This window comes from Equus quagga, chromosome 22 (assembly GCF_021613505.1).
Source record: "Equus quagga isolate Etosha38 chromosome 22, UCLA_HA_Equagga_1.0, whole genome shotgun sequence".
In the NCBI taxonomy this organism is placed as follows: domain Eukaryota; kingdom Metazoa; phylum Chordata; class Mammalia; order Perissodactyla; family Equidae; genus Equus; species Equus quagga.
The window spans coordinates 25,053,133-25,075,940 of NC_060288.1; the positions used below are offsets into that span (position 1 = coordinate 25,053,133).

Below are 22,808 nucleotides of genomic sequence, written 5' to 3' on the forward strand. Positions count from 1 at the left end.
CCTGTCTCCTTTGTCTTCTTTGGAGCACATCTGAGCTTCTACTCAATCTCCATTTTCCAAATTGCAATTCTTGAGACTCCAAATAATCTTTTTGCTTCTCTTGCAGTCGATGCCTCTTACCAGTCGACACTCGACTCTTCCAGGTCAGTGGCTCCACTTTAGGAACCTGCCTGTTCTATCTCATGCAGGCCCGTCAGACCCTGCCTTTTTGCCGTGGGTGCTGGACACCCAGGGGCCCTGTGGAGAGAAGCTGGACCATGCAGAACCTGGGGAGCAGCCCGGCGACTCTAGAGCAGGTGGCCTCTTGTCCTGGCCTGTGAGGGCCTGGATTCCCTGACGGATCATGCTCTCAAGGTGTGGCCCAAATGAAAAAAAACAAACAAGATCCAATCTCAGAGATCAGCTCCACTGTGGCTATTGTTTTCAAACCAGGGCCTTTTGTCTGGAAATGGCAGGAGTCTTCATGCTAGGTGCTGCTTTGTCTATGGCTTACACAACAGCAGACAGCTCAGCTCTGGACCAAAACACACCTCCCAGATACAAAGAAATCAAGCTGTACCCTAAGTCCTTAACAAGGATGGAGAAGATCTTAGCGTGAAACGCAGAGCTCCTGCGAAGCTCCCTTCCTCACTTACTACCTCTGGGCCTGGCCTCCGTCTTTCTCCTTTTAATTAACCCAGCAAACCAGCCTCTACCTTTCAAAGGAATCTGACGGAAACGTCTTTGCCAAGTCCCAGCCAAGTCCCTGTGACACTCAAGAACATGGGCCAGGCTCTTGTGTAGGTTAAGGAAGTCCGAGAAGAATAAAGATTATAGGGAAACAGTCTACCTTTCTTTACAGGGTCTTGTTTTGCATCTCTGAAATCTCAGATTCAGCTATTACAATGAAGTCCTGTTGTAGAAAGAGCTGGCCTTTTATCACCACTTAAAATCTAATTAATCCATATTGAAGCACAAAGATTTCTGTTGTATTTTAGGGTGAGGGGTCATAGAGCCCTCTTTGTTCATCTTTAGACTTATAATCATCAAGCATTGGGGATATAATTTTACCAAGCAAATTGGAAGGTAACAGATCAAATCCTTATCAGAAAGCCTAACTCATAGTTTTAAGCGTTCTTCGTCCTTTACATGAAACATTATATTCAAGAAGAACAAAAACGCATTTCAGAGTGCCCAAAGAGTTAATGACCAAAGCTTATATTCCAGGCAGCATAGAACCAAGATCGTCACACTACTGTCAACCACAAAAGACAGCTGTCCTATAGGGGCGGCAGAAGTCCTCAGATTTGTTGCAATGGCTTTAGTCTTCAGAGTAGTGATGCAATTCGTTGGACTTTCATTATCTTTGCTGGGATGGGTTTTATCCATTATTACAACTTATTTGCCATACTGGAAAAACCTCAACCTGGACTTAAATGAAATGGAAAACTGGACCATGGGGCTCTGGCAAACGTGCGTCATCCAGGAGGAAGTGGGGATGCAGTGCAAGGACTTTGATTCCTTCCTGGCTTTGCCTGCCGAACTCAGGGGCTCCAGGATTCTCATGTTCCTGTCAAACGGGCTGGGGCTCCTGGGCCTGCTGGTCTCGGGGTTTGGACTGGACTGCTTGAGAATTGGAGAGAGACAGCCAGCCTGCAAGAAGCGACTGCTGATCCTGGGAGGACTTCTGTTCTGGACGGCGGGCATCACGACCGTCGTGCCGGTCTCCTGGGTGGCCCACCTGATCGTCCGGGAGTTCTGGGATGAGACTATCCCAGAGATTGTGCCCAGGTGGGAGTTCGGGGAAGCCCTCTTTCTCGGGTGGTTTGCTGGATTCTCTCTCCTCCTAGGAGGGTGTCTGCTCCACTGTGCAGCCTGCTCGACCCCAGCTCCTCCAGCCTCGGGCCACTATGCAGTGGCAGAAATGCATAGTCCATACCTGGAAAATGGAACTGCAGATCCTAAAGTGTAAGACTTGGACAAGACCAGAGAGCCGCATCTTTCTACATCAACTGCGATGTAGGCTCTACATGACAAAGGGGTCTTTGTTATGTAACTAAATCTGTGCTGGTCACAATTTCTCACCGAACGACTACTTTTCTATCCAAGATCACCCCCCCTTCCCCTCCAAATCTGGAGAAGAGGCAAATCTTGTACCTAAAAGAAACTTACTACGGTAAGCATTACATAGGTATGAGCAAAAATAATCCATTGATCTGGCTATTTAAATCAAAATGTGGTGATGGTTATCCAATATAGTTGGTACTAAGCTTTAATGTGTTAATTCTGTATCAGAATCTTTTTTGTTTTTGTTGGTACCTGGACATGATAATGAGTTTGTTTCCTAAAGAAAAAAATGAACAATCTGAAATCTTTTAAGCATTCTACACTAGCAAAACCACATGTTAAGCCTATCCCAGAGTGTTATTGCCACAACAATGACTTTGGTTTTCTTTGAACAGAGGTGGTTTGTGTTCAGAAAATTACTAGGCACCCTATGTGACAGGATTTTATGAGGCTGAAAGTTTTTGGTACATCAAGATACTCTCAGATTAAAAATACTGGCCAATTTCCTCTTGTCTCTTCCTTCAAAAGCTTCATATTTAAAAAAGATAATTCCAAAAGTATTCTGCCTGGTATCCAGGTTCTGCAGTTCATGTGCCCCAATAGAAATTCTCCCTTGTTCAATTAAAAATTATAAGCATGGGGATATATACTTTAGTGATGAACCAACAGAGAGGCTGGTTCTCACCCACAAAAGCCTATTGCCTAACTTTCCCACAGCACAGGAGGCATATCTAAGCAAAGAAAAAGTAAGTGTTTATGCATATGCATGAATTTGACAGAAAGGCACTAGGTAAACAGACTTGATGTTAGCTCAATATTGCTTCATGTGACGTGGTATACATAGCCTAAGAGGGATTAAGAAAAACAGGCCTGAGTTAAGGTCTAGAGAGATTTCTGCGAAGACCAATTTATTTGGTTTTATTTATTAAGTAACACTGTTCTTGAATGTATTTTTTAAAAAATGGTAACACTCAGTAGTACCAAAACATATGTATTGACATGTGAGAACTTGAACAGATGAAAATTTGACAGGTGCAATTAGTAAGACACAAAGCAGTAGGAGTGGAACCAAAACTGTCAATTAAACATTTTGCATTTAGGCTTCTCAATTCTTTCACTCCTTAGGAAGGTTGGGAACAACATGAAAGCCATTTATACGTTAACAATGAAAGGAGGATTATTACGACTTAATGTTATTTCAGGGACAAACTGCTTCCTATAAAATTGCGCCCACAGGACACGAACATGATCTTGGCCACACCTTGGCGTTACTGGTTTGCAGCATTATTTCCCTGGCAAGAATCCTCCTATATACACAATGAAAAAATATTTCTGAGCTCCGCCGGTGATAAGACACTGTCACACTTCTTTTCACAGCAACCGAAAGGCAGGAGTTAGTTTGGCTAAAGCTCGCAGGACTTGACAATGGCTGTAGTAGTTAGAACCGTGGCACAATTAGCTGGACTTTCACTATCTTTGCTGGGATGGGTTTTATCCTGTCTTACAAACTACCTGCCACAATGGAAAAACCTCAACCTGGACTTAAATGAAATGGAAAACTGGACCATGGGGCTCTGGCAAACGTGCGTCATCCAGGAGGAAGTGGGGATGCAGTGCAAGGACTTTGATTCCTTCCTGGCTTTGCCTGCCGAACTCAGGGGCTCCAGGATTCTCATGTTCCTGTCAAACGGGCTGGGGCTCCTGGGCCTGCTGGTCTCAGGGTTTGGACTGGACTGCTTGAGAATTGGAGAGAGACAGCCAGCTTGCAAGAAGCGACTGCTGATCCTGGGAGGACTTCTGTTCTGGACGGCGGGCATCACGACCGTCGTGCCGGTCTCCTGGGTGGCCCACCTGATCGTCCGGGAGTTCTGGGATGAGACTATCCCAGAGATTGTGCCCAGGTGGGAGTTCGGGGAAGCCCTCTTTCTCGGGTGGTTTGCTGGATTCTCTCTCCTCCTAGGAGGGTGTCTGCTCCACTGTGCAGCCTGCTCGACCCAAGCTCCTCCAGCCTTGGGCCACTATGCTGTGGCAGAAATGCAATATCCCCATCAACACCTGGAGATGAAAAACGCCCACCTGGAAATCTAAGCCAGCGGGATCAGAGGTGTCCACTCCTCAGGTGTCAACTCTGGATGTGGTAGGATTTCTTGCTACAAAGTCACCCATTCACTATGCTTTTCATTTCCTAAAATGTGTTTTTTCCTGTGGCCATTAGCTTCTTAAGCTATAATTTCTTTCTAAGATGGTAAGCCACTTTTCTACTCTGAGACCAAAGCCAATCAAGACTTAATAGTAATCATACTCATTACTGCGGATGAGTTTCCTCAGTTGTAAAAAAGATCCAGTGATTGCACAGAACTGGTAAATAAAACATTATATTAGTACTTACACATCTTTGAAGGTGTTATTCATAGAGATGAATCATTTTGGCAATTGGAAATGTTACTGCTAATCATTTACTTCTTCCAACTGTTCAAGATCACCTATTACATGAAACCAAAGTCTTGCAGCATATTTATGTAAAATGCATGACATCTGATTATACTAAAAAAATTTGCTGGCTCTTTGAAAGCTTGAGAAGTGAGAGACATGGACACATCATCTTATTTCTAATTGGAGACTTCAGTGCCTCCATGGAACCTTTTCCAAAAGTCAGCCACATTCACCCACACCGCCTTTACTATGTCAGAAGCAGAGGAGGGCAATCCTGTGTTCTGGAAGATTCATGAAAAATCTACCATGCAGATGTGCTTTGGCTTCTGGGTCCTGTGCTCTCCAGCAGACGGCCAACGCCCCCTCCACCCCTGGCGGCCCCTGGCTCTGGGGAGCAGACACAGGGGGCGCTGCGGGTCAGGACCTGGGTGTGTGGGAGAGAACCTGTGGGGACCTCTGCCCAGGGCCGCTGAGCACACTGCTGGTCTGGGCAGTGGGATGACAGAGCTCATATCCTGGAGCCTTTTGTTTTACTCGCACAACGACAATACTCCATCTTTTTTTTATCAGCAGTGCATAGCGTTCAACCAAGAACTATTCACAATAAACTGCTGGCTTGGGGAATTCTTCATGAAAGATTTTATATTTGCTCAGTACATGGTTCACATAAACTCTTGTGTTTGCGCCAATCAGGGGAATTGACTGAACAATAAATGACACTGAGGTAAAGTATTAGGCAATATGTGTCTTTGTTTAAAAAAAAAAACCCACTGAATATTTTTCCACCCACAAACACATGAAAAGTGCAGAAACCAAAGTTAATCTATGTGATGTATTTGCATACTTTTACAAACAAGACAAATTAAAACAGAAACATATTCAGAATTTAACCTGATTAAATATTTAGTTCAGTCCTGAGCTTTTGATATTTAATACAATATAGATAAAGTAATAGCAAAAAAAAATTTTAAATTTATTTGATTTGCATGCTACAGAGATTCAGCTAAATGTTGTTCTTTTGGCTAGCAATATTCTTTTTGTACCTGTAACACTTAGATTCTGATATACAAAATTGTAATAACATACTGATAACTCAAACTTGAGAACTAAATATTACATTCTTTTTACCCTGTGCAGAATAAATTCTACCTTTAAAAAATAGTATTTATAATATTAAAATTTGTATTGTCCATATGGTTTTGTGATCAAGTTATTAAAATGTTTTGTCACTGTGAATCATTTGGGTTAGTACAAATATGACAGGATTGTTAAAAGCTGCCTATAAATACATAACACTATTGCTGATTTTTAAAGTGTGGAAAAGGATTACATTAAAATATGTTTGACTCTCATGTTAGAAATGAGCAAATTTTATAAAATAAAACCAAAAGCATCTTGGTCACAACTGTTGACTACCAGCCTGAGACAGATTTTATTCTTTTATACTTGTCTGAAACTTTTTGTATTACAAAAAGTTAACAGCTAATCTGATGAAGATTTATAAAGCTGTAAATATTCCAATATAGCCTCTTCTATGTCAAACATTTAAAATGGCCAGAACCGAACTATATATTAAACAGAACATAAATAAGACCGTAAATAAATAAATGAAGAAAATAAAATCGTACGGTACAACTACACATAATTCTATAAACATTTTCATGGTCAAACTAAGAAGCTGAAAACAGCTGACCTTCATTTAACTCTACATTAAATAAACTTCTTTCACATTTGACCTTGACCAGGATGAATGGTACTCTTCCTCTAGTTTGCCTTAGTCCTCTGATAGAATGAACTGGGCCGTCCTGAAGCACTGCGCTCAGTCACTTCATGAGGCTGGGTTTGTTCATAGTGTCACGTCCAGTTACAGCTTCAAAGACATTGGTATATAAGTGGTGGGACACTTAGGAAAAAATAATTAAGGTTCTAGGCTCAGAAATTGCTTAATTTGAATTTTGATTCTGATAAAAGGAACTTTCCAAAATATAATTACTTGGAAGAAAATAAAAATTCTTGCTAATGACGGTTCTAGCTTAGTCTTAGAACTCATGGGTGTGTGTGTGTGTGTGTGTGTGTGTGTGTGTGTGTGTTTTTAAGGGGCCACTTCCTTTAAGATGATATTTGCATTTCTAAAAAAAAAGATTTAGTTTGCTATATAAGATGGCCAAACAAAAACGGCCTCTTTCAGTAAAACAGACTGAGTAATAAGCATGATTTAAATCGCATAAGTACTTCTTATTTTAGAAGCCTTTATGCTGGCAGAGCTACACTTGGGACCTGTTTCTTTAAGAAGTGCCTGGGCCGGGTAAGCTAAAATTCTACTGGAGGACACTTGAGTCTGTTTATGTCTCTAAACTTGTTCATCTAGAATGGTGTTTTTTAAACCAATGACTTAGCCTATACTTGAAATTAATAATCTCCCCAGGCATACTCCTTTCTTTGCCTCCCAATTCCTTACCATAAATTATAGCTGGGATCCCCCAAACATGAGAGCTGCAAAGTAATTTCCAGTAAATGTCAGAAATCTGTTTAATAAAGTATCTTTTTAAATTTTTGGCAACTTTGATTCAATCAAGATAGCCTTTCCTTTGTTCCTGGTTTCACCAAATAAGTGCTGATGCAAATCCCTCTGCATCTCCAGGAGTTTGTCCTCAGAGGCAGCCACCACATTCTTCTAGTTGGCACCATCCTCACACCTAGGACGAAACGGTATTGGTGCCACCCAGAAACTCACATGTGAACGCTTGTGCAAAGTCAGGCTGAGTTAGAAGCAGCAGCTGCTCATCTGATGAGTGTTTTAGTGTATTTCAGGGTAACTGGCTTTCTCCTCGCATCTCCCTCCCCTCAGTGTCATAAATGACAAGAACTTCAGTGAGGCCAGGAGTATTGCTCCTTCGCATTCTTATATTCTTGCGCTCAGCATTTTGTTTCTGTTTTCTTTAGACAAATAGAAAAGGACAAAAAGGAAACTGTTTGACGGAAGCAAAGCGTTCCCACACGGGTGACAGAAATGAGCGCCGCACCTGTTTCAGGTGGGCCGGGAGCTCTGTACTGAAGCTCATGCTTCATGTTGAACTTCACACTGCACGAGCTGCTCTCGAGCACAAAACAGCACAGGGCGCCACTGCCATCTGCACAGTGTGCTCATGAGAACACACAGGAAAAGCGAGCACCACCTCCCGCTAAATCGAGCTTGCTCTCAACACTCGGTTCCATGGGATACACACTGGGGACCGCCTCTAGTCCATCTTCACTAAATAAAGCCCACTGGCCATACACACATACTGTACAACACTTGCGTACAAGATTACCCCATTTTGGTTATCTGATTTTTTTTGTCTTTTTTAAACATATAAGAATTACATTCAAGGTGCTTTACAAATTGACATGTTGAAAATCTGATGTGAAAAGAAAAGCTCTTTAAGAGTTGACATGTATATTACAAAAAAAAAAAACCACCAAAACCCCTAAAAACAAAACAAATGTTCAGTCTTTCGCCCTCCCTAAGAAATGAACGAGTGAAAAAATAATTTCTTCAGCAATGTAAATGTAATCATACGTCATCAGCCGGCAGGGACGGGATGCTGATCTTGGCCCTGGTGAAGTAGGCAATCTTCTCCCTAGAGTCAGGGGTGAGAAATAAACCCGCTGAAACACGATGGAGAAAGTACCTGTGACCGTAAAGACAGTCCCAAGAACGCCAGCGCAGCCTGTGTGAGCCCGGCTCGGAGACCTTTTCCTTGGTAGAACCCCGTGACACTGAAGGTCGCCTTCGCCTCTTTACTGTGGACAGACAGAACGGTAGCTCTGGCTGACGGGAACCCGCCTACAGGCCAAGGCAGTTAGTTCCCTTCCAGGATGCCCAATGGAAGGCAGTTCCAAACCACCGGGGGCCCGTTCGGGTGGGTTCTAAACCAGGCAGTAGAGGAGTCAAGAGGGCCAAGATCCCGCAAAACTTCTCAGGATAGTTTCTCACAGAAACTGTCTCACAGAAAAGTACACGGTACTGGGAAATTCTTTGAAATCAACACGACGCTAAGGTAAGGGTGACTGGACAGGTGATACCATGGCTCCAGTGAAGGGAAAGGAGGAACCTGTCATAAAGGTTAGTCCATCCTGCATCCTGAGGCGGGGATAAGGACACACGACCTGAAAGGGGGAGGCTCAGAAAGAAAGGGGCAGAATGGCTCTCAGAGGTTAGGAGAGTGTTAAAAAAAATATGGTTTTAGGGTTATATGGCTACCAAAGGCAGGGTCAACATGTGTGTTTTTCTACGAAACCTTCATGTGGTTCAGTGTCCCGTCAGCACACATTTACTGAGGCGTGTTACCCACGCGGCGCACGTCGGTAGCCATAAGGGAGGATGCAGCATGGGCTCTGCTCTGAGAAACGGACAGTCTAGGTGAGGAGAAGTGTGGGGTAAGAAGCCAGAATGGAGGTGGCAGTGCTCCAAAGACCAAGGGAAGGAGAGAGAAGAAAAGGAAGAGTGAAAAAACTGTGGAAATTGGAATGAGTTATTTTTTGTGGTACAGCATCCTTTCGATTGGTTCAATTGCATAAAAGATAAAGATAGGAATTAGAAAAGGCAAGTGAGCATGGTCATGATGTCCTTGAAGGCCATAAGGCAGAGCTGAAAACTGGGGACCCGTGCCTGAACACTTCCTGGCAGTGAGTTTCTTTGGCTCCCATGGTGTTTTTGAAATACCTGAATTAGCTGCCAGTGTCTACATTTGAGATATTTCACATAAAATTCCTGATTTCCAACTTCCCTTGACAAATCAGAAGACCAGGAGACACCGGGCTCTTGATTCCAGGTGACACAAGCAGCTAGGGTGGACTCGCGCTGCGCTTCAGGCGGAGTACCCCAGGCCCCACCCCTCCCCGCTGCCTCACCCCCGAGGCCAGGGTCAGCGACCAAGGGCCTCCACACTTCCAGGACAGTCTGTCTTATACTGGTCCATCTCATTCAGTTTTACCACCTGCCTGGTCATATAAATGGGTTTGTATGTTAAGGCAAATCTTTATTTTGGGTTTTAGCAACTGCTGGGGGTTGTATGATTCCCACGCTGGAGAGCTGCTTGCTCTCAAAGAGACCACAGCATCGAAGGCGTAAAAAGATTCCTCTCCCCACACTGGAGTTCTGAAAACCCAAGGAGCAGCATTCTCGAACAGTTCCAAGAGTGATTCTGCAGCGGAAGGGAGGCAGGAAAAACTCGACTCTTTACTATAAACTGTCACATTAAAGAGTCGGAGGCCCAGGATGCCTTGGCGTCCCTTCCCTCCACTCTGGACTCATTCAGTACAGCGCTGACCTCCCACTTCTTCCTCGGGCCACACCCTCTGCACCAGGGCCCATGACTGCTCCACCACGCAGCCCGCCATCCCCACACATCTCAACACTCTCCTCGGCTTTTCCTTCAGCCTAAAAACTGCCTACAGACTCCTCTACATACCACACACCCACACCCACACCCAGGCCCATCCAAATACAAACCAAAACAAACGAAAAAACCAAGCAGAAAAACCTTTTCTGTGGCCCTACTCTCGTGTGACTACAACAGTCCCTGGATGGTCGCCAATGCCTCCTGATCGCCCAGTCCAGAGGATATTTTTCATTCCTCTTCTTTCCTGGGTGTCCGGGTGCTTCTCCCTCCAGCTCCAGGATGCGCTCTCCTGGGTCTCCCTTACCCCTCCGGCCGCTCCCCAACACCTTTCTTGCTGTGAGCCCCTCAGTGATCAGCGCCCACCGGGCCTCCTCTCCTGGTCATCTTTCCTGGGATGTCTGGCCCATTTCTGTTGATGGAACCAACACATGAAGGATGAAGACTTCCGTTTTTATCTCCCATCTGACCTCTAACCCTGGCTTTAGATTTTATTTCTCCTTGTCTTCTGGCCACAGTTACCTGGGCTGTCCTACTGGAATTGTTAACCTGTTCTGGCCAAAAGCAGACCTCACCACCCTCGCCACAAACCCGCTCCTCTCTCCAGCGCCCGTCTCCATGCTGGCACCTCGGGCCGGCACTCCGCAGCTCCCACTGTCCCTCCGCCGACCCCTCCCATCACTCTATCACTTCATCGGCTCCCCCTCTCCAGTTTCTGCCCTGGCCCATCCTCCACAAGGCTTCTAATGTTGGCCCCACATAAAACGTATCTCCATCACTTGTTTTTGTGTTGGCTCCCTCACCATCTGAAACCACCGTCGAGAACCTTCAGCAGAGCAGGCCCGGCCTTGTGTGGTCTGAGCCCAGCTCACCTGCCAGCAGCTCTACCACATGCACGGAGCTCAGTGCTGACCGCTAAGGCTCTGCACCTCTGTCCGCTGGTCGCTCCTGCCTCGATGTCCTTCCCAAACCTACCGTCCCCAGCACCTGAAAACTCGCACCCATGCTTCCACCAAGGGTGCAAACGCTGCCTCTCTCACCACCTTCCCTGGCTAGCTTCTGCAGACCCGACGCCTGCCCTGCCGGGTCAAGGTCCCTCCTGCCTGCCCTCACAGGAGCCCTGACACCTTCAGTGGGCTGTCTCCACGTGGCAGGGTGATGTCTGCTCACCTGCCAGATCCCCGGGATGGAGCCTCTGGGAGAGAGGAGCACGTGCTCATGGGGGCCCAAGGGACGTCTGTCACACGAGTGGCTAACAAAACCTCGGAGATATGTGACTTTTCTGTAGGTCATCGAGCCTTAGTGAGATGTACTAATGCCGCTCAGAGCTGGGGGCCCCGGGCTTTTTGGGGAACCAGACTTGACGGGGCCAGGATGTGCCAGCGGGGTGTGCACCTCAGGAAGGAATGCATGGAGGCTCCTACGCTCAAACTGGGAGGAGGGATGCGATGCCTCACATCCTGATGTTCACTCCCAGCGCACTCCGCGGTAGACTCCTACATAAGTCAGAGCACGTGAGCACACCCCGAGAGCGTCCCGGGGCGGGGCCCGTTACCTGAAGGACTGCACTTGCCGAGGCACCTTCCGGCTCTGTTCCCGGAGGCGGCACACGTCCTTGGAGACTTGCCTCATCAGTTTCTCCGTGTTCAAACCGTGCTTCTGCTCTTCTTTTGACTGCTCAGCCTGGCAAAGGGAACAAAAGCACAAAAATCCCACAAAACATTAATCACAAATTCCTCAAGACATGCTACACAGCTCCAAAGACCGTGGGCTAGAGACAGGAGGGCAACTGATGAAGTGAGCATCTTGTGTCACCATCAGGGACGACACACACATGCTGTATTTGTGCTGCTGTGGGGTGGTCATTGCTTCAGGGCCAAGTTTGTTCTACTGCATTTAAAAAATCTTATTACAGAGGCCAGCCCAGTGGTGCAACGGTTAAGTGCACACGTTCCGCTTTGGCGGCCCAGGGTTCCCTGGTTCAGATTCCAGGTGCGGACATGGCACTGCTTGGTAAGCCATGCTGTGGTAGGCGTCCCACATATAAAGTAGAGGAAGATGGGCACGGATGCTAGCTCAGGGCCAGGCTTCCTCAGCAAAAAAAGAGGAGGATTGGCAGCAGATGTTAGCTCAGGGCTAATGCTCCTCAAAAAAAAAAAACAATCTTATTACATAGAGAGTATGTGATCATTTTATCACATCTAGAAAACCTAAGAACCCTCAAAAAAGAAATTAAAAGCTACTTTTAGCACCGCGTCCAACAAGTATCTACTGTTCACATTTGGGCGAATACACTTTCAACCTCTTATTCATCTTTTCAACCGTTTTTTTTTCTATCTGTCTTAGCCATTTAAAAATGTTTACTGAAGTAGAATTTTCATACCAAAAAGTGCACATAAGAGTACAGCTCAAAGAACTTGCACAAACTGAGCACACCCATGCACCCAGTACCAGATGAAGAAACAGGACATCCCTAGTCCTGAGCCTCCTTAGCTGGTTCCAGGAACCACCGCCAAGCGTTACCAGCATTCTGACTTCCACCTTAGGGAGAAGGTAACTGTTGCCTGTTTTATCCTTAATATAAACGGAAGAGTACAGGAGGGACTCTTAGGGTCTGACTTCTTTCGCTCAGCCGTACATTTATGAGAATCACACACGCTGCTGCATGCAGTTGTACTTGGTTTTACTCACTGCTGTATAACATTCCATGGTGGGACTGGACCACAATCTTTTATCTGTGCTATTGTTGATGGATATTTGGGTACCTTGCATCAACTTTTTTTTTTTGAGGAAGATTAGCCCTGAGCTAACATCTGCTGCTAATCCTCCTCTTTTTTCGCTGAGGAAGACTGGCCCTGAGCTAACACCTGTGCCCATCTTCCTCTACTTTATATGTGGGACGCCTGTCACAGCATGGCTTGCCAAGCAGTGCGTAGGTCCACACCTGGGATCCAAACCGAAGAAACTTGGGGTGCCAAAGCGGAATGTGTGCACTTAACCACTGTGAACTGGGCTGGTCCTGCATGAACATATTTTAAAAATAAAAATGGAATAATACATACTGTATTAAAGGTTCCTTTTTCATTTCACTCATTCATTAATCCAATCAACAAATGTTTGTCGATTGTCTTCTAAAGAAAGGTGGGTCAGTTTGTGGTGAAAAGTACAAACTCTGGAACCTTGTTGCCTGGGTTCAAATTCCACCTCTGACACTTACTAGCTGTGTGAATCTGGGCAAGTTGCTTGATCTCCCTGTGCCTTAGTTTCTTCATTTGTACACTGGGAATAAGTACTTATTTACATTTACTTACATTTAAAGGGTTGTGAAGTTTCAATGAGTTAATACACCTACAGTATCGAGAGCAGTACCCCACACAGCATTAAATGGACTATTCCAGTGTTCAGCTATTGCTGCTGTTTACACTACATGCCAGGCACTGTACCAGGAGCTGGGAGACAGTCGTGAACAGGACAGAGGAGGTCCAGGGGGAGAGAGAAACAACAGCAAAGACTAGAAATTGTTTAATAATTACTGAAAGTTAACACTATATTGTAAATATTTTCCTAGGTTAACAAATCTTCTTCCTCACCATTAACTTTTTTAAAAAATAGACTTTATTTTTAAGAGTAGTTTTAGGTTCACAGCAAACTGAGTAAAAGGTACAGAGATTTCCCATACGTCCCCTATCCTCACCCCGCACAGACTCCCCCAGTATCAACGTCACTCGCTGGAGTGGCACGTTTGTTACAAGTGATTAACCTACACATGTCATCATCGCCCCAAGCCCACAGTTTACATTAGGCTTCATTCTCGGCGTTGGACCGTCTACGAGTTTGCATACATGCATACTGACATGCGCCACTATTCGAGTGCCCCGTAGAACCGTTTCACTGCCCTACAGTCCTCGGGGCTCCGCCTCTGTGGGGAGGGTGGGTTGGTTAGGGTCTCACAAAACCCCTCCAGGTTGGACTCCGGAGGGCAGGCCTTGTGAAGAACAGAATGCTCTGGCTTATTTCGAACTGGTTACTTTCCTGCTCTCCTTGTGGGAAGCGCCAGGAGATTTCTCGTCTGATATTCACTAAGAGGACCTGGCAGACCTCCAGGGAGCGGAACTCTCGAGTGTGGGGGCTCACCAAGACGGGCCGGGAGTTTCTAACCCTCCGACTTGTCCACACTGAGCGTCTAGTAATTCATCACTACTGCGTAGGTTTTCCTATCTGGGTGCCAGGCCCCCAGAGTTTCAGTTCACGGGTTTCTGCTCTGCTGAGCTGCGACCCTCTGTCCCGCTTGGCTCTCCAGGCGTCGGGGCAACACTCTGCCCTGTGACCTCACTTCCCTGGCAGGGCTAAGAAGCGTCGTTGATTTTTCAGTCTGTTCAGCTTTTTACTTATTAGGGTGGAGTGACAACTGCCAAGCTCCTTACGCACCAGAACAGGAACCGGACGTCCGTAACTTTTTAATGATTTCATAACATTCTATTTAATAGCAGTAGCATAATTATTTAGTTAACTCTCCAGAGTCACAAAGTTAAATTATTTCCATGCTGCAATGTTCATTCACGTGGGATTTAGCACTTAAAAATCTGGGGGAATGAACATGTGGTTAATTAGATTTGGAGGGGATAAAAGCAGGCTTGCGCCGTGTGCTGTAAAGCTCTCCACGATAGGTTACGTCTGCACACACACAACTCTGCATTGCCATCACCCCACCACCAGGGAAAACAATAATCAAAATTTTGTTTAATTTGTACTTAGAGTTTAAAAACACGTAATCCTGTAAAATACTGAAGGCTTCCTTGAAGAGTTCCTTCCAAATCAATGTTTATTTATTAACAGCTATGACACAAAAGGACAATTCCTTAGCTACATAAACCAGCTGTGAAGTGGGAAATGAGGCTTAGGTACGAATGTGCTTATTACATGACTTACGGCGAGAATGTCACTGTGGGGTGAAGGGGCCTGTGACTCTGTCCCCACCGCCACCCTCCTCGAACGTGCTGACTCCCACTTCAGTAAAGCTGAGAGGCCACTTGGCTGTGAACGGTTCATCCCGGGGTCTGAGTGTTTACACGGGCCCATGAGCTTCAGGAGGGCAGGGCTGCATCTGTTCAACACTATTCACAGAGGTTCAAGCGGTGTTTCAAACCAGTGGTTTGTTTTTGACAAATGTCTAAAGTTGCTTGCAGTGTTGCCTTATAAAGTGAATTATATTAAATCAAACGGCTGGAGACTTAAGAATACATTACACATGTGCTTCATGAAGGGAAGCAGTGTCATCTAAAAGCAGTCTTGTCAATGCGTACTTAAAAATATGAGTTATCCCCATCTGACAGACATAAAAAGCTAACTTAATTTACTTAGTATTTTGGGCATGGCGAGATCTTATAAATACGTGAGCTGGCTTTCAGCATTTGTGTGGAAAGCTGCTTTAAGAAAAGGAATTCTGAGCAAGAGTTCTGGTGCCAATACAGAGGAACTTTCCTCCTAACTCTCACCGGGGGTGCTGGGGACCCTGCGCCGAGTCGGCGGTGCACCGGCCCTGACATCCGCTTCTCTTTGATCCCTGCATCTCAGGGCCTTTCCACCACATCTCCTGAGGAGCAGCCATTTGCACAAGGAGACCTGTGGACGGCACAGGAGCAAGAGGTGCTTTTTAAGGCCCCCTCACCCTGCCTTACTTTCTGGAGTGGCTCCAGGGCAGGGACTCGTCTGTGCCCCCCACGGCCCCCCAGAACCACAATCCCCAGGGCCTCCGCTGGCCCGCACACAGCAGGGGCTCAGCAAACACCAGATGAATGAAGGAAGGAATGAGTAGGTCTGTGGGAAAATCAGGTTTTTAGATGACAATCTTTTAAAAATTAATGTGCTTCAGTAACCCTCAAAAGGTTTAGAACTACCCAGGGTTTTTTCCAGTGATTACAACAAAGTAACCAACATTACAACAATGAGTATCAACACAGGCTCTCCAGAAAGCCATAAAACAAAGACTGACAGAGTTAAACGCAAGCACACATCAGAACTTCTATAATCTGAAAGGTATTCACAAGACAAATGATAGAATGGATGAAATCCTCTGTAACTCAATAACAGGTAGGTGTACAAAGAGGACTCTCAGAGAGAAACACAAACGGTGCAACAGGACAAAGGGCCTGGGCGTGAGCAGACAACCCACAGAGCAAACACAAATGGCAAAGAAACATGGGGGCCAGCTCTCATCCAAGGACACCACTCTCTCTACCCGACTGTGGATGAGTCAAAGGGCTGCGGGTCCTGGGAGAGGAGGTGTGTGTCTCAATGCACAGGTTCTCACAGAGGGGAGAGAATCGAGCCAGGCTTCTGGTCCCCCACGAGGGGTTACGTGTTGGGGGAGGGGACACTATTAATTTGAGTCAGAGGCTGGGAGACTCAGCTCATTTGGGAGGACCCCCCCAACAGCATTGTTAGCCTCTCTCCCTGTGGCCTCCCAAGCGGTATGCTACGGTAACAGAATATAAAATGTGGCCCTGCTTAGTGGTGGCCACTGGTCATGGCAGTGGCAGCTGAAGCTGTAATGGAAATAGTTCGGGAAATTTAGAATATTGGTGTTTGCAGCTGTTTGCAGCTTACAGCAAAGTCTTATGAGAGAGAGATCAACTCAGGCCGGAACTAAGAAGTTGGCACAAAGAGATGGAAGAAAAAACAGCTCTGCTAAGGCTGGCAGCCTGCAGCCTGCAATCTAGTTGATGGACAATCCCATAATTGGGATCCTTCTGGACTTGAAAAAGCCAACTTCTTCTGTTCTCAACTTAAGTAGTTAAAACTTTAGAAGGAGATAGGACTGGTGCTGGCAAAAAGGTAATTAAGGATCTTGTCTTCCCAGGCGCACCCACTGTTTCAGGGACCTTCAAGGCCAGAAGTCAAAGAACCAGGTCTTCAGGCTTAAAGGCATGACAGAGACAAGATCTTTGACTGCGGTTCACAGCCACACTGATAAGACAGCAACGCCACCACTGGGTATTCATGCTTCAGAAACACGACTGAAACCAGAAAGGTGCCCAAAGATGGACAGAAATGTTCATTTCCACATTGTCTATAACTGAAAATTGTCATTAGTAGAATAATGAAATAATTATATCTACACAGTGATGCCTTAAAAATAATGAATTAGAGCAACATTTACTAACATGGAAGGCTGTTCATCGTGTATTACTAGAATTAAGTGGGGAAAAGAACAGGCTTCAGAACAATATGTCTTTATGACCCAGTGTTGGTCTAACTCTTCCAAAAAACTCACACACACACGGCACGAAAAAGAGCTGGAAGGACACATACCAGACTGTCAACAGTGGTCCCCCCTGGGGAATGGGACGCCGACGGGCACTTCTGCTTTTTACTTTATACATTTTTCTGCATTATTTGGATTTTTAAAAATAAGTATGTGTTAATTTTCCAACTTAAAAAAATCTTTTTAAATTTTAAAAAACTCTTAAAGCAGAAGTACACTAAACTCGCTTTAAATTTGGAAATAAAAATGCTGTGACACTTTTAGGAAAGACGACAGTTTACAAAAATTATTTATTCAGCAAGTACTTACGAAGAATCAATTATACTCATACCACTTTACGGAAAGTTAAACATCCTACAGCGGGGCGTGCCTAGTACTTTGCCAATGATAATCGACTGCAGGAGCTTCTGACTCTTTTCAGCCCAAAGGACCCCTTTCCAGTTATTTTCACTGCTCCCCTTTCCTCTCCCTGTCTTGAAAGATTTTGTTAGAAAAGTGGCCCGTGTTTGTGAGGTAACAATTCTCTCTTGATTATTTTGTAATTGATGAGATAGTTCAGCTGTCACTCAGAACGCATGAATTTATGTAATTCAAGTTCAAAAGGGGACAAATGTGAGATTTCAGTTATTTGGTGAAGTCTTATCTTCAGTGAATGGATGGGCGTTCACTAGGTCCGAGGTGAGGAACCACTGACGTAGTCAACACCAAGGAATGCCTTCTCCCACGACCGGGTACAGCCAAGGAGCAAACGAGGAATTACACCAAAGTACTGCTGCTGTGCTAACTCTCGCCGACTCAGAACACGAGTAAATCTACCTGCAAATGGCCACCTGCTTGCTGACTTCACAACGGAAAGATCAAGAAAAGCGAGAGAGGGAAAGCACACACTGGGTACACCTTGGTAAGAAACTCTGACTCAGTTTCCCCAAGAAAATGTATGGCATCAGAGCAGAAAGGCAACAGGCCCTGGGATTCTGTCCTGCCTCTTGTTGCGTTCTGTGAATGGAACTGGGAGGTCTGTTTTATCCGCTGTAGAGCACGGTCGAGGAGCCTAATGGCTGCTGCTATTTTCAAATACCAGCATTTTTGTGCTAACTGCAAAACTACTTTGAAACTTGGCTTTGTTTTGTGCAAAATATGACCATGGAGCACGTAAAACTATTTCCTTCCCTGCTGAGTAAGAACACGCTTCACTGAAGGACGCGCTGGTCTCTGTGTTTATATATTTATGTCTGTATCTATATCTTTCTCCAAAAGTCTGGCTGACAACTACAGCATAAAATGTTTGTCAGCTGTTAATAATCAACAGCAGCCCACTTCGCAGGCAGTTAAATCTCAATGCTGAATATTTCATTGAAATCATTAACATTTATTTTGTTGAGTGAGGTGTATTGATAATCTTTGACACATAATTTTCTTAGCAGATTCTAACTTTTAAAGATGTTAACATCTGTATCATTTTAAGCTTTTAAAAAGTCTACCATCAGGGCTGGCCCGGTGGCGTAGTAATTGTTTGAGCACTCTGCTTTGGGAGCCCAGGGTTTGCTGGTTCAGATGCCGGGTGCAGACCTACATACCGCTCCTCAAGCCATGCTGTGGTAGGCATCCCACATATAAAATAGAGGAAGATGGGCATGGATGTTAGCTCAGGGCCAGTCTTCCTCAGCAAAAAGAGGAGGACTGGTGGTGGATGTTAGCTCAGGGCTAATCTTCCCCCCAAAAAAGAAAAAAAAGTCTAGCATCACAGAACTTTGGCATTTTGACAGGGAAACACTCTGAGTAAGAAAAAGAAACTTCTGCCTTGTAAGCAACATGAGGCTCCTTTGGAAAAATACCCAATCCTTCCTGGGCACGCCTCTCCCCTTCTCACCCAACAAGTCATGATAAGCTGCCTGGCTCATGAGGATCGGAAGCCACTTTTATGCCCCAGATTCCAGAAGAGTGTGATTAACCTTCAGTTTACGCAGTGGAGCCTGACCTGCAGAAAGTCCAGCGATTTACTCACAGTCACATTAAGAAGCCTAATGGAGGAAGGAACACAATCCAGTCTTAACTCACAGTCCCAAGTTTCTTGCTCTGCTTCCTAAGAGAACTGCACACTGGATGAGGACACCAACTCTGATTCAGTTTTTATTCTGAGGTACCAAACAGCCTTTCAACCACAAAGGAGGAAGGTTATGGCCAGCGACGCTGCGACCTGACAGCTTTCTCTGACAAGGGAGGCAAATCCAGGATCTGCTGCTGGCCTCAATTAACTGCTTTTCTGGGAGCCATATTTTCCATGGCAATTGGCAGGCTCTTTGCTCATTGTTAGGCATTTTATGACGCAAGCTCACAAATCCCCACGACTATGGAGAGACGGTAGAGATGAAGAGGCAGCGCGTGATGTGTGTGCTGCTGTGTCTGCGTGTACATTAAGAAGTGGGTGTGGAAATGAAGAGCCAGTGGAGAGATATGTCCACGGTTGTTTCTAACTTCTGTTAATAATGAAGGTTGCACAGTCAAAACAGTCTATATTTCACAGAGCTGGTTCTTACAGACTTCAGGGCTGAGAAGAAAAGTATGTAACTCAAATAGTCTGTATTACAGAGTTGGTAAAAACATAACAGCATCCATACTCAGGGGAATCAGACTGTTCCTAAAATGGTATACACGCACGTCGTCTTGTGAGCTCTTTCTTCACTGGTGCCCGTTGCAACAACTTCGCCGAGGCAGGAGCACAGACAGAGCACCAGAGGGTTAGCACGGGTTCCTACGGTTCAGTCAAAGACCTGCTCTACGGACCTGCATCAGACTGAGCTATGGGCACCCTGACACGGAAGAGCAGCAAGGAACCACGTCTCACGTGGACTTCAGAACCATCAAAGTGCCACATGCGCCCTGAAGGTTTGGTTCTTTTAGGCTGTGCAGCCTTCAAGGTCCACACATTTCTCTAAAGCTTCACTTATGTTGAATGCATATTAGATTTATCTCAAATAGAGCACAGAATTTTGCAACTAGAAGGCATCCTGATGGCCATCCAATCCAATCCTCTTAGCTTACAGAGAAGGATACAGAATCCTACTCGAGCATGGAAAAAACAAAAGCCACAGATATGCACACTTTTTATGACATTTTATAAGGCTGATTTGTGGTTATTTATTTATTTTGCTGAGAAAGAGGGTGGCGCTGTGAAGGACAGGAACGGGGAAGGGTACTGAGAAAGCAAAACTATCAGGGAGGATCGGCTCTGATCCCTGGTCGCTCATGGTCTCCTGGCCTTGCTGTCACAGTTACTCTCTTCCTTGTCACTTAGACCCTAAACAAGGACCTCCAACGTGCACTAGTGACTGTTTCCCCGGGTGTCATCAGGCTAGCTAGAGAGTTATGGCCTGTGTTGTGTACAAAAATATAGCACTTTGTATATTTAAGATTCAACACTTCTAGAAAAAGAGTTTTATACTGAACTGCTAACAGCATCTTCATATGATGTTCACAGTAACAATCTAGGAAAACAACAGCAGTGGTACAGAGAAAGCAGAATAGAAATTAAGACAACGATTTCAGCTCTCCCTGGCCCCTAGTTATTCAGACACATCTTCACGTTTAGTCACGCTGGAATTCTCTGGATGAGAAGTGGAAAATGTACATTCTCATTCTGAATCAGATACTTCTAACAGGTCAGCTCAGATGCTCTTGACCTTTCCTGCTGCCCTGTGGTCACCAGCTCCCTCTGGGCTCTGGCGGCCTTCACAAAGGCAGAGCTAGTGTCTCCCTTCATGCTCCCTCTCTGAGCCTCCAGTGCTGCCTTGGGTTTTCCTGCTGAAGCCAAAATGTGCCATCAGATTGCTTGGCACCCACACAAGCACACTGGTAGAACAATTCTTTCATTTCTCTTCTCTCTGAGGGACGACTAGAGATGCAGTTTGTATGGCTTCCAGGGGGCCGGACCTACGGGCACAAGAAGGCCACACAGTGGCCACCTCCTGCCTCTCCTGCCTCGCCTCCCCTCTGCTCTCCGGGCTGCACCCCCTTCATGAAGCAGTGGACCAGGAGCATTTATCTCAGGCTCTGCACCAGTACAGAGAAACCTCCGTGAGCTCTTCTTTCCCCTCAGTTTCTGGTGTGCAAACTGATTATGAAACCAGGTAAGTGCTGGTTCATCAGATAACACAGATCAGAAATCCTCTGTTAAGATATAATCAGGGGGCTGGCGCCGTGGCTGAGTGGTTAAGTTCACGTGCTCCGCTTTGGTCACCCAGGGTTTCGCTGGTTCGGATCCTGGGCATGGACATGGCACCGCTCATCAGGCCATGCTGAGGCGGCGTCCCACACAGCACAACCAGAGGCACTCACAACCAGAATATACAACTGTGCACTGGGGGGCTTTGGGGAGAAGAAGAAAAAAAAAAAACAAAAAAAACCGACTGGCAACACTTGTTAGCTCAGGTCCCAATCTTTTTAAAAAAAAGCTATAATTATGTTTCTAAGGAAAATCATCACTCATGATTTTCATGTACGGATGATTACAATCAGCAGCAGAAGTTTAGGAGGCTGGAATCACGCATAAGCAGGTGTCACGTAACAACTGAGCAACTGCAAGTTAACATAAAAATAAAGCACTATTTCACAAAAAAGAATTCTGAAGTGCCACTCTTCTTAAGACACTTTGCAAAGCTGGAATAAAATCTGTTTACATCCTGTTCTGGGCAAGACTCACGAGATGCCAGCCCTCAAATCTTTGCATTCTTGATGCAAACTGGAAAAGCCCACGGGCTCCGAAGCGGTCCTCCTGGGCAGTCCTGAGCCCAGGTGCTCAGAGTGGGCGTGGCTCCGGCGGGGAGAGCGGGCCTGCTCTGGGAGCAGAGAGCGGCCCTGTGCAGAAGCGGGCCGAGGGGCGTGGGCTTTCAGGAAGCAGCTCCCCGACGGCAGCAGCACTTGCAGGGAGACCTGGCTCTGAGGCAGTCCCAGGAAGGCACCACCCATATTGCAGCCGGCACCCACTCTTCAGAGGATGACTTGTCACAGGGACAATCAAAGTGCCAATAATTAGGAGATGAAAGGGGAAAATACTGCCCGTGTCACACAAATGGCTGCTGAATGACAGAGATGACAGTTTTCAAAGAGGTCACTTAGCAGGGAATTTAGTTCAACTTCACATGTGTCTGCACACTCTGCCTGACGTTCCTGTGATTACCTCCGTCACCGAGAACCATATGGCAGGAATGAAAACCAATGGACAAGGGGTCCTTGCAGCCTGGATGTGTGATAGGCCCCTTTCTCCCTGTCACTGCCATTATTTTCCTAGATCAAGACTGTGAACATCCCATGGGATGCAGGGAACAGAACAGTGTAAGACTCCTGTTTCAGAACAGTCTGTGAGAAGAGTTGAGGCTCACATAAAAACTGTGTCTTATACAAGTCCCTAGGAAATACTGACTGATTTGATCTGATGATATTCCTAGACCCTGGGGATCCTGGATCTTGGTCCCAGAGCCACCAAGGCATAGCCTGGACCATGGGAGCCCACACCATGGCCATGCCTATCCCCACAAGGGGGCAAGGCACAGGCTCTGAGGTGTCCAAGCGCTCCTGGGGCCACCAGCAGTGCCCACCACTCAGTTTCTCGTGACTATTTATATGCTGTATTTATCTATTCACCAGTAAGTCAAGGGGAAATCCTTTACTCTAGTGGCAGGTAGCAG

General features: G+C 45.9%; 3 protein-coding genes across 3 annotated transcripts in view; 2 read left to right on the top strand and 1 right to left on the bottom strand.

The window, feature by feature from the left end:
* The first annotated feature begins 1,004 nt into the window (after positions 1-1,004).
* LOC124231782 (putative claudin-24) lies at positions 1,005-2,074 on the top strand. Its single transcript, XM_046648742.1, has one exon. It carries the CDS (start codon positions 1,295-1,297, stop codon positions 1,949-1,951), a length of 657 nt encoding a protein of 218 aa, XP_046504698.1. The 5' UTR covers positions 1,005-1,294; the 3' UTR covers positions 1,952-2,074.
* Positions 2,075-2,859: 785 nt separating this feature from the next.
* Positions 2,860-5,492, top strand: LOC124231679 (claudin-22-like). Its single transcript, XM_046648502.1, has one exon. It carries the CDS (start codon positions 3,472-3,474, stop codon positions 4,132-4,134), a length of 663 nt encoding a protein of 220 aa, XP_046504458.1. The 5' UTR covers positions 2,860-3,471; the 3' UTR covers positions 4,135-5,492.
* WWC2 (WW and C2 domain containing 2) overlaps positions 5,238-22,808 on the bottom strand; it is a 210,323-nt gene continuing 192,752 nt past the window's right edge. The window contains exons 22-23 of the mRNA XM_046648501.1: positions 11,416-11,543; positions 5,238-8,099 (exon numbers count right to left, since the gene is read on the bottom strand). Coding sequence (XP_046504457.1) covers positions 8,033-8,099; positions 11,416-11,543 — 195 coding nt within the window. The 3' untranslated portion in view covers positions 5,238-8,032. The remainder of the gene's footprint in view (positions 8,100-11,415; positions 11,544-22,808) is intronic.